At 42.4% G+C, this 17,286-nt stretch overlaps 1 protein-coding gene across 3 annotated transcripts in view; it reads left to right on the top strand.

The window, feature by feature from the left end:
• Positions 1 to 11,968, top strand: part of CSNK2A2 (casein kinase 2, alpha prime polypeptide) — a 38,967-nt gene extending 26,999 nt beyond the window's left edge. For 2 of the 3 annotated variants that reach the window (XM_012647869.1, XM_012647872.1), the window contains 7 exons: positions 992 to 1,075; positions 1,865 to 1,975; positions 2,237 to 2,338; positions 2,861 to 2,961; positions 3,757 to 3,905; positions 5,708 to 5,801; positions 11,520 to 11,968. In XM_012647869.1, coding sequence (XP_012503323.1) covers positions 992 to 1,075; positions 1,865 to 1,975; positions 2,237 to 2,338; positions 2,861 to 2,961; positions 3,757 to 3,905; positions 5,708 to 5,784 — 624 coding nt within the window. In that variant the 3' untranslated portion in view covers positions 5,785 to 5,801; positions 11,520 to 11,968. The remainder of the gene's footprint in view (positions 1 to 991; positions 1,076 to 1,864; positions 1,976 to 2,236; positions 2,339 to 2,860; positions 2,962 to 3,756; positions 3,906 to 5,707; positions 5,802 to 11,519) is intronic. The other variant, XM_012647870.1, reaches the window with a different exon arrangement.
• The last annotated feature ends 5,318 nt before the right edge of the window (positions 11,969 to 17,286 follow it).

Raw genomic sequence — 17,286 nt, 5'->3', positions numbered from 1 at the left:
TAACCAAGCACCTCTATCCCTGTGAACCCCAGAGAAAATGAAAGCATGTGTCCCCTGAACAACTTGTATATGAATGTACATAACAGCGTTAGTCATGATAGCCAAAAAGTAGAAACAACCCAAATGTCCGTCAGCTAGTACATTCATACAGTGCAATACCACTTAGCAAGAAAAAAGGAACTGTGATGAATCTCAAAAACATTATACTGAGTGAAGGAAGGTAGAAGTAGAGTACTTATACATGTATGATTTCATTTTCTGAATGTCCGTAGAAGTCAAATCTGTAGCAACTAATAGCAGATGGGTGGTTGGGGGCAGGGCAGGGAGGGGGTTGAGAGTAGTTAGAAGTAGGGATTGATTGCACACAAACTCAAGGAAAATTTGGAGGGTGACGGGAATCTTCTAAAACTGGATTGTGGTGATGGTTGTACAGCTCTCTAAATTTACTTAAAACCATTGACTTATGCATGTAAAAATCCTATCTACATATCAGTGATCTTACAGGAAGCAATTTTCTCCCTTAGAGTGATAATATAATTCTTAAAAGCAAACTGGCTTGGGGATTGTATTTAAGGAAAACACTAACACTTTTTAATCTAAAAAACCCACATGGGAAACTTGTGTAAAAGACAAGCCATGTTAAAAGGTACATTTAAATATCATTCTTCGTGTCCACATGGATTCTGGCATGTCCGTTGAACCACTATGAGAGACAACTCTAGTGAGGTTCCCAAATCTGGTTTATCATTCCTCTTTTTTAAAGAAACCTTCATCATAGCCTTTGGTGTTCCCTCCATAGCCCCCTTTCTGCCAGCTGCAGTGTGCACAGAGACTAAGGGTGGCTTCTGAAGCATGTTTTTTCTCTTTCATTTACAGGCAGTAAGCTGCCCCTTGGGAGACTGTATTCAAGTGTCACAAATAATAAGAATATGCTTGCATTGGGGGGTGGTAGAGGGTTTGCTTACTTTTCTCTGTGCTTTCTACCTAATAGGCTCTGGATTACTGCCACAGCAAGGGAATCATGCACAGGGATGTGAAACCTCACAATGTCATGATAGATCACCAACAGAAAAAGGTACCATTATAGCCAGGCAGCCACAAGCCTTCATTAGAAGGCTTAGGGCAGACCAGAAAGCTGTCCAGTACCAACATGGTTTCTATAGACCCATGCTGGGGATTTTTGGTGACTTTTGTTACAGTTGTTCCTCCAGTCTCCAGTGTTGGTTTCTACTTTGCACGGCATAGTACACAAGGAAAGTAGACAGATGACCCCGACTGTAGTTGTTTGTTTTATTTTGGTCATAGTTTTCTGGAGGGCCTCAGAAAGAAACTATACCTGGTGGTTTCTAATTCATTTCTTAATGACCCGCAGACCAATCTGCCTGGCCTTGAAAGGACACTTGAGTCTCTCCTATTTTTGATATCCAACTCTGGTTGTCCCTGATTGGTGAGTAAATAGATCAGCTAGGATTGGATTAATGAAAGGCTAGAGCAGTGCTTCACTCCTGGAGCGGAGCATGTGTCCCCAACCCTTTCACTTATGCCTGGAACTTATAAAAAAGCTGTGAATGATGGGAGAATGCATTACGTATGTAAGTCATATGGCGGCAGAAAAAAAAAAGGCTGAGCTCTATTTATCTAGAGAGAGTGATGAGCCAGGATAATTTAAATTTAAAAAAAAAAAACGTTCTGAGTGCTCTGCTCTACAAATGACCTCTTAATGCATTGCTGAAAGTGTCATTTTTTAAACCAGTGCACCTGCTCACGTTTTTTCTGTGGCCAGATATTTGTTACCTAATGTGATGTGGCCTTGTTCTATCTAGAAACACTCCTTTCACATGTTTTATTTCTGTCCTGTTTGTAGCTACGACTGATAGATTGGGGTCTGGCAGAGTTCTATCATCCTGCTCAGGAGTACAATGTTCGTGTAGCCTCAAGGTACTTCAAGGGACCAGAGCTCCTTGTGGACTATCAGGTACGCTTGCTAACAGAGCTCCTCTGGGTTATTTTTATACTTATAGGGCTTTTTCTGGTTTGCTGTTTATTTAGTCAGTTTGAATATGTTCAAAACCCAGACATTTATTACACCCCAAAATGCTAATTTTAGTTTTTCTCAGCCACTTTTCATGGAAGGGAAGGAGCTTTATTTCTAAAATATATACAAAGATGAAATGCAAGGCAGAAATTCAGATCAGTTTCTAACACCCTTGGCTAACTGGTTGTCCTTATTTCTCAGATGTATGATTATAGCTTGGACATGTGGAGTTTGGGCTGTATGTTAGCAAGCATGATCTTTCGAAAGGAACCCTTCTTCCATGGACAGGACAACTATGACCAGGTGAGCAAACACCATCCGGTTCTTGTTTATTTAGGGGTGAATGCCAAGAAAATAACATCCTTAGATAATGTCCTTGAGCCACTAAATCTCTCTCAGTGTTTGCATATTAGCTTTTCTTCAAGGTAAAGAATTTCACAAAATTTTGTGTTAGTTATCAGGTCCCCAGGGTGACAGAAAATGGCTATCTATGCTGGACTTCCAAAGGGAATCTGTGAACAAGTCAGGTCCACCCCCTTTCTTACAAAACTAGATTCTAGTCATTAGATTATGATGCCTCCGTACTTATCAACTTCTAGAAGATTATGATCATAAGTTGTATGATCAGTTTAAAGACAGTTTGGAAGTTTGCATTCATGTGAATTTCATGTCCTTGGGTCTGCTTGCCCACCCTAGACTCAGCTTTGTATCTGGTCCTTGGAGATGTAGTGATGTGGAAGTCTTCCGATTCCCTGGTACAGCATCCTCACGGGCTTGCAGTGAGTTCTGTGCTCAGTGATTTGGTCAGTTTGTTTTGTGTTTCAGCTTGTTCGCATTGCCAAGGTTCTGGGTACAGATGAGCTGTATGGGTATCTGAAGAAGTATCACATAGACCTAGATCCACACTTCAACGATATCCTGGGACAGTAAGTAAGGGAGAGAGAGAGAAAGAGGGCTTTACCTTACCCCATTTCAGAAGTGGAAAGGTTAGCCGAAATCACTTTCTTTCCCTTTTTTAATCATTTCAAAATTGGAAACCCTTTTTTTCCCATGGTTATTTTATTTTGAGATATTTGCACCTTGTTTACATGTGTCTTCTAATCATTTCACTTCTTGGAGAAATAGCCCGTTTATCAATAGAAAATGGAAAACAAAATCATAATGTTAGAGAAAAAAGCTTTCTGGTATAGCTATGCTTAATTTTAATGGTAAATCTTGGAAAACTGTAATACTTCTTTGAATAAGAGACTTATTATTCTCATTCTCTGTAATGGATTTTCTATAAGATAGCAAATTTTAAAACACATTGAATTTTCAGGTACGATGCAGTGGTGTTAAAAAGTAAATGTTATGCTGACAGTTTTCAAAAAGTATTTTATGGAACCTCCATGTTTCTGGGGCCAGTCCTCAAAATACATCTGCTGACCAATAAAAATTACACCCCATGCCTCACCCAGAATTGCCTAAGAGCCTGGGCCATAAAGAGTAATCTAAGAAAGGTTTCACAAATTTGAAATCAGATGTAGAAGTTTCAGCTAATTCTGTTCATCTACTCACAGAGCACTGTTAACTAAGGAGGGTTAAGAATGAAAAAATAACAATGAAATTTAACAAGCTCGTAATCAATGCAGTATTCCAAGATTTTTTTGGCTTTAACCCTAATAGATAAGGATTCTGTTGAATTTAGTCTCGGAATACTAATCCTTCACTTCTCTTCTCAGACATTCACGGAAACGCTGGGAAAACTTTATCCATAGTGAGAACAGACACCTTGTCAGCCCCGAGGCTCTAGATCTTCTGGACAAACTTCTGCGATACGACCATCAACAGAGATTGACTGCCAAAGAGGCCATGGAGCACCCATACTTCTGTGAGTCTGCAGGGACTGTTTTCAGGGGTGTGTGTTATTGAAGGAAAGAGTCCTCCACCCTTTATCTTTGAGGCCAGAGAATTTTAGGTATTTACATTGGCTCATCCTTAGAATTTGGCCTTATTTGTTGTAGACGATTGAAACAGCTTTGCCTCTCGATTTCTTGACCACCAGAGGCGTTTGCTTATTCCCTCAGCTCCCCTGGGTCATCTGTTTGACCACCCCCTGTCACCCTGAGTTAATAGATCACAAGTGTCTAAAATTTGTTTTGAAATATGTACATTTGTGGTGTGGAAACCTAATCAAAGATTATTTCTGCCCTCAAAAAACGAGTAATTAGTTAAAAAGTAATAAGATAACCATAGAATATTTCTAAAGAAGGAAATGGATGGGTGAAAGGAATTTGAGGAAAGGGAAGCAGGTGTGGAGATCCCTCACCGAAGTCCTGGCTGAGCTGTTGGCTTCTTGTGCCTCACTCAGGAGCGTGCGTGTATGTCATTTCACGTGCTTGCTTGTTCTGCACGCGTGCTATTCTTCCCACTGGTAACTTGTGTTTCAGGTACACTGCCTCATGTTATCCTATGTTTGAGTCCAGTCCGGAAGGAGACTGGGGAACAGGGAGGTTAAGCAACTGGTTTCAATTCACTCTCTGAATGAAGATGAAAACTTTCAACCTTTAAAGTTACCTGTCGCTTGGCCGATATGCTCTTGTTTCTTCTCCTTTTTTTCCCTAGAGATTAACTAAATTCTTGGCCTGAAGACTATATTGCTGTGTTCTTGAACCTATGGCCCATAAGCATAAGGAGACAGCAAATTTAAAAATTTTTACCCTTCAGCCTTCTAGACCTCAGCCCAAGTGCAACTCAGATATCTTCTCTCCTGTTTCTGGCACAGAAAGCTATTTTTACCCTTCAAGTTAGATCAGATTAAGAATACTGGTGTTGGCCAGGCGCGGTGGCTCATGCCTGTAATCCTAGCACTCTGGGAGGCCGAGGCGGGAGGATCGCTCAAGGTCAGGAGTTCAAGACCAGCCTGAGCAAGAGTGAGACCCCGTCTCTACTAAAAATAGAAAGAAATCAGCTGGACAACTAAAATATATAGAAATAATTAGCCAGGCATGGTGGTGCATGCCTGTAGTCCCAGCTACTTGGGAGGCTGAGGCAGAAGGATTGCTTGAGCTGTGGAGTTTGAGGTTGCTGTGAGCTAGGCTGACACCACAGCACTCTAGCCCGGGCAACAGAGCAAGACTCTGTCTCAAAAAAAAAAAAAAAGAAAAAAGAATACTGATGTTTATGACATGTCATTCACGATCTGTCTACTTTTCTGAATACACGTCATTCTTCAATTAAAAAAATTTTGAACTACTATTGCTTAAAATTACTAGGTCTTCTAATGGCTGTTTTTATCCACCTTTCCCTCCATGTACTTATTATTGCACATGCTTTGAAGAAATTAGGGGTTAGATATGATGTTAGTATTCAAAGAAAAGAACACAAAATTAGTAGAAATTTTGAACAGTGGGAAATTAGGGTTTCTTTGCCTTTCAGCAGTTGAGTTTGTACTCTGAGGAAGTATTAAGGGCTGACTACAAGAACAACTTGCCCGATGATTTTTCAGTGTCTGGTATTTCTATGTCCTAAATTCTGTGACTTCTCTGTCTCTGTCTGTTGCCCTCCTGACCCAGGCTTGCCCGTCATTCTTGTCTCTCTCTGTCTCACGGTGGAAGAGCTGGGTTTTGCCATGGGGTTCTGACTGGCACTCACCAGCCCTGACTGGCCGACTGTCATCCTGCTTTCTTACAGACCCTGTAGTGAAGGAGCAGTCCCAGCCTTGTGCAGACAATGCTGTGCTTCCCAGCGGTCTCACGGCAGCACGATGAAGACTGGAAAGCGACGGGTAATGCGGCATTGATGCTTGCCAATAAAACCAACCAACCAGACACAAATCTTGAAGGAAAACTACAGTGTGATAAAAAGAAATTCTAATCATTCCTTCTAAACGCAAAGAAGAGTAAAGACCTAAAAATCTGTCGAAAAGAAAGAAACTCCCCAGTACTAGTCTACAGGGAGCTGCCATCGTGGCAGCACGCTGATGCACGTAGTTAAGGATCTGAAGGAGCTCTGCCTTTGGAATGCATGGGAGATGAGAGACTCGGAGTTGTTGTACATTTACCTTATTTAACAGGGCACCGCTGTTGAGTTAACCCATTTGATCAACAAGCTCTGAATGTCTGACTTCCTATCTATTCCATTGTGGTCTGGGTTTCCTTCAGTGAGATTCAGGCTCAAGTTTTAGCAAAAGGTCAGCAGTTTATACTGACACACCAGCCTCATTTATGAAAAGGAGATAATAAAACAGTGACAGTATTTTTTTTTAAGCTCTTTTACAAATTCATGTTTTATGTATTTTTTTATGACATGAGCTCTCCAGGAAATGTACCTCATCCCTGCAGTTTTCCTCTAAGTGTATTCATTTGGGAGCAAACTGCAGTCACCTTCACAAGTCCTCTTTGATGTCAGGAGGCATCATTTTAAACCTTGCAATGCCACGAACAGGTCTATCAGTCTCATCGAAAATTCCATGCTAAGTGCATAACTTGGAGCTCACTATAACCTCTGTTGATTTGCCTAACCATAAAAGCTTGTTGCTATTGTTTTCTTTTAGCCTTCTTTTTTTTTTTTTTTTTTTTAGGGTCAAGGTGTAAGGAAAACCTCACCATTTCCCAGCACTTCCCTATGTGTGCACCTATTTTAATGCTCCTGTCTCAAACAGACCTTTTGTTCACAACCATAGCTACAGCTGGAAAGTCAGTCTTCAGGCAGGTCAGGGAGGGGGAAACATCCTATCAGAATTTATTCAGAAAAGACTTGTTTAAAAAAAAAAAGTATCATCCCCCCTTCCCTCTTTTTATCCCCATGAGGAAGAAACAATTTCCCATTGTAATCAGGGTAGTATGTGTTCTTAAGCTCTGATATGTGATACATTTATGTGATGGCAAAGATAAGTCTTTCTCGCATGCAGGTACTGGATTTGTGTGGGCAGAGCCATCTGATAACTCAGCAACTGAGAGGAGAGGAACGTAGAAGGGGATTGGGGAAGGAAGTGGAGTTCCTGGCACAAGTGTTAAGCTTTGGATGCAGTGTGCTAACTTTCACGTTAGCAAAGAAAGATTTTGTTTAAAAAAAAAAAAAAATAGGGCCGATTTTATTTTGGGGACTTATCACCAACATGGTTTGCTGGCAGTCCCCCGCCCCACCTGCAGAGCTGTGCACAGCTCTGGGGACCTCACACACCTAGGCTAGGGCTAGGAGTGTCTACCACCACATCACACTTTAGAGTTTCTTTATTAACTATTTAATAATGCCATACATTTTTATAAGGTTAGATTGTTTGTTTGAAGCATCTGTTTACATTCCATATTCCAATAAAATCTTATTGGTATTGGTAGCAGGTCCTATCTCTAAACGTAGATTCTATTTTTTGTTGTTTGGTCTGTGGGAACTTAAAATGCAAACAAAACTCTTCTCTTACCATAGAGTTGAGTTTACAGATTAAAAAATAAAAAGTGAGATCCCAAAGCTACAAAATGCGTTCAGTCAAGGTTCTCATGCCAGTGCTGCCCGCATTGCACATTCTGCATAGTAGTGTAAACACTCATTCTACCTGAAAATCAAAACAAGACGTGAGCTCTCAGCTGAACAGGCTGTTACGTCGGGCAGCAAAACTCAGCGTTTTGGATTATCAAAAGCCTTCTAATGTGCCCTTATGAGCAGTTCGGAACCACTTGTTATAATCAGGGAGATGTGCCACCGCGTGTCTTTCCTGCTCCCCTACCTACAATCTCCTTTATCACCCGCTCCCTCTGTTTTTTATTATTTTAAAATATTAATTAAGGGAGTACAAGTGTTTTTGTTACATGGATATCTTGTGTGATGCCTAGCCCTTCCCTTTTTTTTTTTTATGTTGCCTGTCTGGACCGGGCAAGAGTAGCCTATTGGAAGGTCTTGGGGAATTGGTAACCCCACCATTTCTTTCCTTTGGGTCCCCCCAGGCAATCAAAGCATCTGAAGGAGAAGAGTCAGGTGATTTACCTCAACCCCTCTCTCCATTGACCAGGATGTAGTTGGTGCAAGCACAGCTAACCTGCCTGTCCTTGGGCTCTGTAACTGCAGCTTTGACACAGGAGTTCTTCCCTTTTTCAGCATACGGTTCACTTTCCCAGCACCTACACTTTTTACCTCTCTTCATGCCTTAGACTAACTGGGTTTGATGTGCTCACTCCCTTCTGGGTCTGACCGTTCTTTCCCAAACCGAAATGAATCCAGTCCAGACCTTCTCTTTGCCTGTCTCCAAGAACCATTTTGTGTCCAGGTGGACTTAGCACCCTTAAAATTTTAGGGTATTTACCTGAGTTAGGAGATGGTCTTGGGGAATTCCAGAAGGGGTGTGTGTGTGTAGGAGTGGAAGTCTAATATTTAGACTTAAACTATGGTAAATTTACCCACCCAATATCCTTTTCAGTTAGCATATTCTTTCTTAAACTCATCTCAGTAATTGTCATTTGTTTGCTTCATTACCTTATAACAGGTTAAAAGTGCCTATGATAAGGACTTAATTATTTCCTAAAGAAAAGCAAAAAATGTGGGGAACAGGGTAGTGTTACACTATCATCTCAGGTACTGCCTATGTTCAAGAACATAGACTTGGTATGGTGACAACAAAGGGTTCCTATGCCAAATCCAGCTAGAGCATCGTTTCTTGGCCACTAGTGAGCATAACTGCAAGGTTTGCTTTGGCTGAGAAATCCCTTGGTGTGAGTGGAGCTAATGAAGTGCTAAGTGATATTTGCATCTGTGGTTTGGTGGCAGTTCAATCTCCCCTGGATGCTCTCAGCTGGCCTTGCTCCTGTCTTGTCCCTGTAGGCAGGGTAGGTGGCTGGGAGGGAGAAGCCATTAATTGCATGATGCAGACCAAGCTCTCACTGTTGAGGGAAGTGCTGGTGGTTCTGTGGGGCACTTAAACACCAGTCACTCAGCTGAGCCGCCTCCTGGACGTTTTGTAACACATCAGTACTCAAGGTTTAAAGCAAATGTGTTCCCTTGCAGAGAGGAAAGTGTTCTCAGACTGATAAAGGAGACGGAGAATTTATAATCCTTGGGGCCTTGGAGAGAGTGGCTGGGAGAGGGGAAGTCAAAAGGAAAGGAACCAATAAGAAAAAGGATCTAAAGGTAGATCTTGAGCAGGAAACGCACTTCTTGAGGGGATGAAATTAGAGGGCACCAAGTTCATGTTCTGGAATGTGCTCTGGGGAGGACACTGCCCCCTGGTTGGTTCCAGTGGCTGAAAGGTGGTGCTCTCAAGTCAGGTGCTGAGACCCAGAGAGAGCTGGTGCCGTGGGTCTCACAGTCTTGTGCCTACTCAGGGAAATGACTTAGGTTCTCCCAGGTGCTGCGTTGATAAGGATGGAAGCAGAACTACTTTGGGACGGACACAAGCAACAACTGGAAGAATTTTTATATGTGCATTGAAGTAGATCTGAGAGAGCCCAGTTAGCAGTTTCCTTTAATGCCAGTTCAGATTAAACGATTAGTTTAGAAACCTGTGATACTGTGAGAACACCCACAGGAAAAATCAAACTTCCCTCCTACAAGAGTGCATAATAACTGATCAGAGTCACAATCATTTAAGTGTAAACCTTCTGAAAGCAAAAGCAGGGTCCACATGAGCACACGAGAAGCCAAAGTTTGTCAGCAAGCTTAATAAATTGAGACTGAACGATGTCCTGCCTTTAAAAAACTAACCCCCGGGTAGGGATTGGGGGAGCAGAAGTGGCAGGGAAACATCTGGCCAAGAAAACCAGTAACAACATGCTTTTGAGCTATGTGGATGTGTTAATGAAAACACCCCCAACCAGGTATTGTAGAGGCTGGAAAAGATGTGATGGGATTATACAGGTGATGCATATTTTTGTGTTGAGACTCAACAATGTGCTACAAATGTGATACTTAACCCTGAACTGCATGTATTGGGGATTGTTTTAAAGAAAACAGAAACAAAAAACTTTGAATCAATAAATTAACAGTTTTTTACTTGCTGGCTCTTCTTGCTGTAAATGGTGACTAAGAGGTTGGGACAGAAATCTTGACATCTAGTGGAAAGCTTGGATAATCTTCAAGAACCGTGGAGCCTTCTATTTCCTTCTGTTTGCAGAAAAGCAACACTACTGCCTGGGTTGTGATCCTTTACAAATGACTACTTCAGACACAGTTGGCCACCTCTGTATCACTGGATGACTGATGTATGATTTATGTGCTGCTGCCCTTAGAGGGAAGAAAAATGCCATGTTAAATCCTGTTTTCATAAATAAAAATGTTGACAATAACCAGCCTTCCCAAGTGGAAGACACCATTGCTATGAGGACCTTAACTTGTACTGCCTGTCTCTTGAGGGAGGGGAGGGATTAACCATGAACTGCAAAAGATCTTTGTCACACTCTGCTGTGAAGACTTTGCTTTAGCAGAAGTGGGACTGGAGGGGTGTCCTCATGGGATTGTTCTGTTTCTTGGTACTTGCTTCTGAGCCGCACCATGTAGACACCTGCTTCTTGGGATTGCCTTGTTTTATTGCATGACTTTAACCTTGTGGCCTAGTGTTCTGCATTTGTGAAAATCTCTCCCTACACTGTTCCTTGCAACACATGCAGGCACATGCTATTGTCTGGCAGATGGTTGTGTCTTTAATTAGTGTGCTTTCTCACTGATTCCTCTGGAGTTGGATGCTTAGAAATCAGCTGATGTGCTTAAAGGCAAATATAGTCATACACCTCTTAACCTTATGTGCCACGCAACGCTTCTCAAACAGGCAGTGGAGCCACCCTTCCTTTAGCCAGAGAAGGTTTTCATGAAATGATTTTTTGTGTGACTGCTTGCTTGCCGGGTGCATAGTCCTTTCTGTTGCAGCCCTGTTCTGGGAGACATTGCTTCTAGAATTCCGCTGCCAGCATCTCACCACCCACTCCCCATGCTGGACATGGAAGGAGAAACGAGGTTTGCAGGCCATGCCAGACAGCTAGCTGTTTCCAGGGGAGAGTTAAAAATATTTTTTAAGCTCACTTATTTATTGCTTCTTATTAGTGGACTCAGCCCTTTTTCTGAGTAAATACAGTCCTCTGACTCTTAGTCCCAAGATGTCCTCAATAAATCAGAACAGGTCTGAGGAGGAGCTAGAGTTGGACGGCTGAACTTGGAACTTGGCTCGCACTGAATGGTCAAGAGGCTTCAAAGCTTCTACATCAGTATTCTAGACCCGGGAAAGAAGTAGGAGACCAGGTCACAACACGTGGTGTGTCCGGGGCGCTTCCCTTCCTCTCACACAAGGCCGTGCTAAAGACGGCCTCTGTTACGATCAGAGGAGGAAGGCAGAGGGTACTGATTGTAACCTGAAATCATAAAGCAAGTTCTTCCAAGGTTTTCCACGAGTGACATAGGAAAGCCAGCTTGCACTCTGTCCCCAGCACTCCTCAAGGGAAGGAAGCCCCACACAGGGGAGGCCTGCCCCTCACTCCGCTCAGGTTGATTAATGCCGTCTTTCCCCTCCTCCCATCTCTTTCCCCAGGTCTGTTGCGGTTCCTCCCACTTTTCCATAAGCAGAACAAGAACCAAATCAAACGTCTTAACGTGTGTAGAGAGATCACGTTCCGTGAGCAGACACAAAACGGTGGCAGGTTTGGCGAGCACGAACTAGACCAGCTGAAGGGCAGCCGCCACCGTATATCAAACCTCACTTCCGAATGTAAAAGGTTCACTTGCCTTTGGCTTCCTGTTGACTTCCTCCCGACCCAGAAAGCATGGGAAATGTGAAGGGTATGCAAAATGGTTGTTGGTTACTGTTGCTCTCCTGCGCCCCCTGACTCGTCCGTGGCCGCCTGTTTTTCCAGCAAACCACGCTAACTAGCCGACCACAGACTCCACAGTGGGGGAGCGGGGGCAATACCTGGCATGGCGGGCAGTTACATATTATTATTTTAAAAGTATATATTATTGAATAAAAGGTTTTAAAAGAAATGTATGGAGAGTTTTCAGTATGGAAGGGGCCATGAACGGAGACCTGTGGCCACAGAGGACTGAGACAGAACTGTATTTGTGCCAGATTGCAACCAGAGGAAAGCAGGGGACATCCCTGAGGTCAGGAAAGCCAGTTTTAAGGACGCTCTTTATAGAGATTCGAAATGTTAAGAGGTATGGAGTGAACTAATGCTGGGAATGGGACCAATAGTCAAAGTAGACTCAGTGAGCCAGGAAAGTTGGGCCTTGCCTTGAGCACGTCCCTTGGCCAGTGTCCTCCCCCGACCCCCTTCCAAATCAGGTGAGACACCCAGTGTGATAGGTGGTAGATAAATGTCACCTCTGATGAACTCAGGAAGATGCCTTGGCCCTCTCTTTGCTGTCCCTTTGCTCATGTCTCCACATTTCGTTCCATCTCCCGATCCTGCCCCCCCAAATGTCCCCATACACAGAAATGTCTTGGAGGACAGTTGAGTCCACTGTCCTGAGGCAGGAGGGAGTTCAGGGTCTCGGATCCAAGGGCTGCTTCTGATCCCATTCTGAAGCACCCATAAACTGGAAGGAAAAGTGGCCCACTCACATGTGAGGGGCTGGGATGTTAGCACTAGTTGTATTTGTTAAATGGAGAAAACAAAAGATGACCTGTTTCACAAATGAGCCTTTGCCAGCTCCCTCGATCCTCATCTCATCTCCTAGGACAGCGGTGCCGGGGAGGTGGAAGTGGTGGCTGCCCAGCCTTGCCTCTGGCTGCCGGTTTGCATCCTCCACTGTCCATGGAGAGCAGAAGCCATGGGCGGATCAGACATCCAGGCAGCTGGATGAGGCACCAGCTGGGTTTCCACAGAGCTGCTTGGTCTGTGTAACATTCCTTCTCTTTGCTGCTTGTTCTGACCCACTGTGGGAACCCCAGTGTGGACACTCACAGTTTCTGATGTGATTATGGGGCAAAGCAAAGAGGCCCTTTCCAGGGCCACCACGGCATTGTAGTGTCCTTTGGACCAGCTTCTGTGGTATCCACGTAGTTTCTCGGGGTGGGAGCTTGAGGTTGTGTGTACCGCTTGGACACCAAGTGAGGATCTGCGGGCCACCGCCAGGAGGCTTTTCAAAGGCCAGTGGGACACCAAGCAGATGGACTCAGTACTTTCCAGCTCTATCACCAGCCTAGTTTTCTCAAGCTGTCCCTCTCCTGGGGCCCTTTTTGACTCAAGGCTCTGCAAATTGCTGTTAACCTCCTGCATCTCTGGGACAGCATCCAAATACCTCATTGTAATGAGCATGTCCTATGGACATGCTTCATGTATGTGTGTGTTTATCTACATAGCCTGTATCTGTAATCTCCATGTTGACCTGCTAGTATTTGAGGTCTTTTCCAGGTGTGGAGGGTCTTGTCCGAACAGATAACACAGTTGATTGGCTTGGGAGTTCTTTAGATGTCATGTAGAACTTGGAACCATAGTTTCGTCCTTCAATTTCCATCCTCAACCAAGGCTCTGTTTAACTTCCCAGTGTGGAAATCTCGTTTTCCAGAAACCTCCACAGCATATCGAATAATCTTGGGTTTTGTGGATGATTATAGTTTGGTGGGCTAATGTTTGGCTGTAGAAAGAAGGGGAAGGAGGCGTTTTTGCTTAGGTTGTTTTGACTTTGAGAAAGGCACAAGTTGGCTGGCTAACCCAAGAACCATCTTGAGCTCATCCCCAATGTACTTGGAGATTCAAAACATCAGTTCACAATTTCCAATAGTCTATTTGTGTTTTGGTTGTTTAATATTTATTGCATTTTTCTGATTACCAAAGTTATATATGCTCATGGTAAAAAATTCAAATGTTACAGAAAAGCAGATAATGAAAGCCCTCCCGCCCCCAACAACCACACATAAAACACACTCACACAAAAGCTTTTTCCTCCCTTGGAAGTAACTACTCTTAAATTTGCTGTACATCCTCCCATTTTTTTCCTGTGCATTTACTAACATTTTAAAATTATAATAACCGTCATTTTTACAGAAATATAATCAAACTATACATTCTTTTCAGCAACTTGTGTTTTCACTTAGTTGTGAAAAGTATCGTGTTAGCATGTGTAGATCTGCCACACCCCTTTTCATGGCTGCATGGTATTCCACTGTGTGATGTACCACAGTCGAAGCAATCTATTGGTGATAGACTTTGGGTTGTTTCTAGTTTTTCAGTATTACTACAATGAATAAACTTGCACATACATTTTTCGACAGTATACATGTGGGATAAAATCTTAAAAAAGAATTACTATGCCATATGATGTTTTTAGAGAGGGCGTTCTTCTGTGCCTTCCCTCAGTGGTGCAGGCTGGAACCACGATGATTTTAGTCACGGGATTCTTATGGGGCTCTATCAAGCACTGGGACATGGTGCCCGTGGTATGTGAGCTTTCCAGGGGACTATGGAAATGTTTATGAGACCTGGAAAAAAAAAATTGTCTCTAACATAGTAAGTTGAAAATAAAAATTAACAAGTGGAATTAAATGTCTTAAGATGTATAATCATGTGAACTTCATTAGTTGTTAAATTCAATATTTGCTTTTAAAAATATAATTAGTGAAGAGTCACAATCATAAAATAAATAGTTTCAAAAGCAAATTCTAAGGAGTCTTTCAAAAAATTACGGGAAAAAAGTTATCTTAAATATGAAAAATGGTTGCCTTTTAATGTGTTTGAAATGCCATGGGAAAGCCTTCAAAAGTAAGCATGCTGAGGGCCAGCCAATATTCTAAAATAGCTCTGGCCAGGGGGCCTGAGTGGTGGAATAGATGAGCAGCCTTTTCAGAATATTATTCTGCATGGTATTAAAATAATGTGCGTCTCAAATGCATTGTGCTAAGTAAAGAAGCCAGAGCCAAAGGCTACATACCGAGTGATTCCATTTATGTGACATTCTGGAAAAAGCAAAACTGCAGAGATGGAGAACAGACCCATGGTTGCCAGGGGTCAAGGATGACTACAAGGATTAGTATGAGCTGATTCCGGGGCGCCGTGGGGGGTTGATGGAATTGTTCTGTGTCCTAAACGTGGTAATGGTTATATGACTTGGTGCCTTTGTCAAAACTGTACGCCAAAAAGTTCATTTTACTGTATGTAAATTTAAAAGTTCATTTTAAAATGTAATGTGCAGGAGGAGCCTAGCAGAGTCCCATTTGGATGTCACTCCCAGGTTAGCAGGAGCTTCGTCTGCCCACCACCGACTCTTTTCTGATCACCAGAGCCAGTGGTCTTTGGATGTAACTGCTGGGCTGGGATGCAGTTGTCTTTCATCTGCCAGCAGGGCACTCCAGCCACTCTTCCATCTTTGCTCCCAGCTCAGGGGCACAGCCCCTCACCTCATTGCTATACTCCCCATCCCCGTCCCCGTCAGCAAGGAGAGGTGGTGAATGAACTATTTAATACCTTCCAGTGTGTAACAAGTTCCTTGTGTGTCTCAAGGCACGTGCTGTGAGTGAGTTTCTGGGCTTGAACTGCCATGAACAGACACTGTCCATTGGGTGTTAACGTCTGAGCAGGGCTTTTATGCACTGAAAGGGTTGCTTAGTTACTGGTGTTTTAAATAATACCTTAGTTATTAAAGCTGTACCTTAAAAATCTAATTTGTCTTGTGTCTTTAAGATCAATTTACAAATCTTGTTATAGCTACAAACTAGTTGATTTTGTGTATAAATATGAACACTTTTGCTTAATCCTTGATTGATATTCAATTAATTGAAAACTTAATGAGTTAAACCAAAAACATTGCTTGCACACTTAACCTAGTTTCCTTAGACATTTCAAACTCAGTCACCTATTTAATCTGTTTGATTTGCACACTTTCAATAGCAATTAAGAAAGACCTAAAATCTGATGAAATCTTCCTAAGCATTCAAATACCAACAAACCTAAGTCTAAATTCTTAAGTTTAATAAATTAAAATCTTTTAACCAATCATTGTTTACAAGCTTAATTAAATTTTCTTAGACATTTTTAAATTAAAATCATGGATCCAATTTCAAATTCCTTTAAGCATTTCAAATTAAATTCAAAGTATCAGATCATCTAATATATTAGGTCCTGTTAAATATTTCAAATATCTTAACAATATCACCATAATCAGAAACTTATTCCTCAGTTTGACAGGGATTACTGAGGCCATGGGTTTGGTTTATTTGCCATAATCTCTGTGTGTTTTGACACTCACCCCCCCCAAGGTGACACACTCTGCCTCAACTCAGGACACAGGTCAGAGATTCTAGGTCAGGCACAGGATTGGGTACTGCTTCTGTGATGATTCTACTCAAACTGCGAGTGAACAAGCTAAGCCCCTTCTTACAGTAATGGAATTCTCAAGATCACCTCATACCTGGCCCCTCTCGCAATACTTTACCTTTTGCACAACTTTTAATTGCCTGATTTGCACCAATTGAACTTCTGCACCCACTGCTTAGATTGCAGCAGCTTTACTGCCTCATTGGACTCTGCTCCCTTTTTATATATTACTTTTGACTACTCCATTCTAACTGTGTCATTGACAGCAGTTTATTAGCAAAGTTTTTCTTGGCATGAGGGGACTTCAAAAATTTCATGGAAATATGGAACTAAAACATACAAAATAGAAACTTTATTTATCAACAGAAGCTCCATCAAGTTCATGATACTTCTGTAAGCGACAATACCAGCCATTTAGTCCATTCCTAAAGAACTTAAAGTCCTGGGAATTTAATCATGTCAATGCAGTCTCTTTTGTATTATTAATTGAAGAAAAATGGGTGGCCTTTACGGATGTTTCGAGAAACTTTAGGGGAAGAAAAAGTAGTCAGAAGGAGCCAAATCAGGACTGTAAGGTGGAGGCCTAATGATTTCCCATGGAAACTCTCACAGTGTTGCCCTTGTTTAATGAGAAGAATGAGCAGGAACATTGTCATGGTGGAGGAGGACGTCCTCTCTGGAGAAGCTTTCCCAGCTGTTTTTCTGCTAAAGCTGTGGCTAACTTCCTCAAAACACTCTCACAATAAGCAGATGTTATTGTTCTTTGGCCTCCAGAAAGTCAACAAGCAAAATGCTTTGAGCATCTCAAAAAACTCTTGTTGTGACCTTTGCTCTTGACCAGTCTGCTCTTGCTTTGACTGGACCACGTCCACCTCTTGGTAGCTGTTGCTTTGATTGTGCTTTGTCTTCAGAATTGTTCTGCTAAAGCCACGTTTCATCTCCTGTTACAATTCTTCAAAGGAATGCTTCCGGATCTAGATCCCACTTGTTTAAAATTTCCATTGAAAGCTCTGCTCTTGAATGCCGTCAATCTGGGTACAACAGTTT

Source organism: Propithecus coquereli, unplaced genomic scaffold (genome assembly GCF_000956105.1).
Source record: "Propithecus coquereli isolate 6110/MARCELLA unplaced genomic scaffold, Pcoq_1.0 Scaffold272, whole genome shotgun sequence".
Classification (NCBI taxonomy): Eukaryota; Metazoa; Chordata; class Mammalia; order Primates; family Indriidae; genus Propithecus; species Propithecus coquereli.
This window is presented reverse-complemented; position numbering and strand designations above follow the sequence as displayed.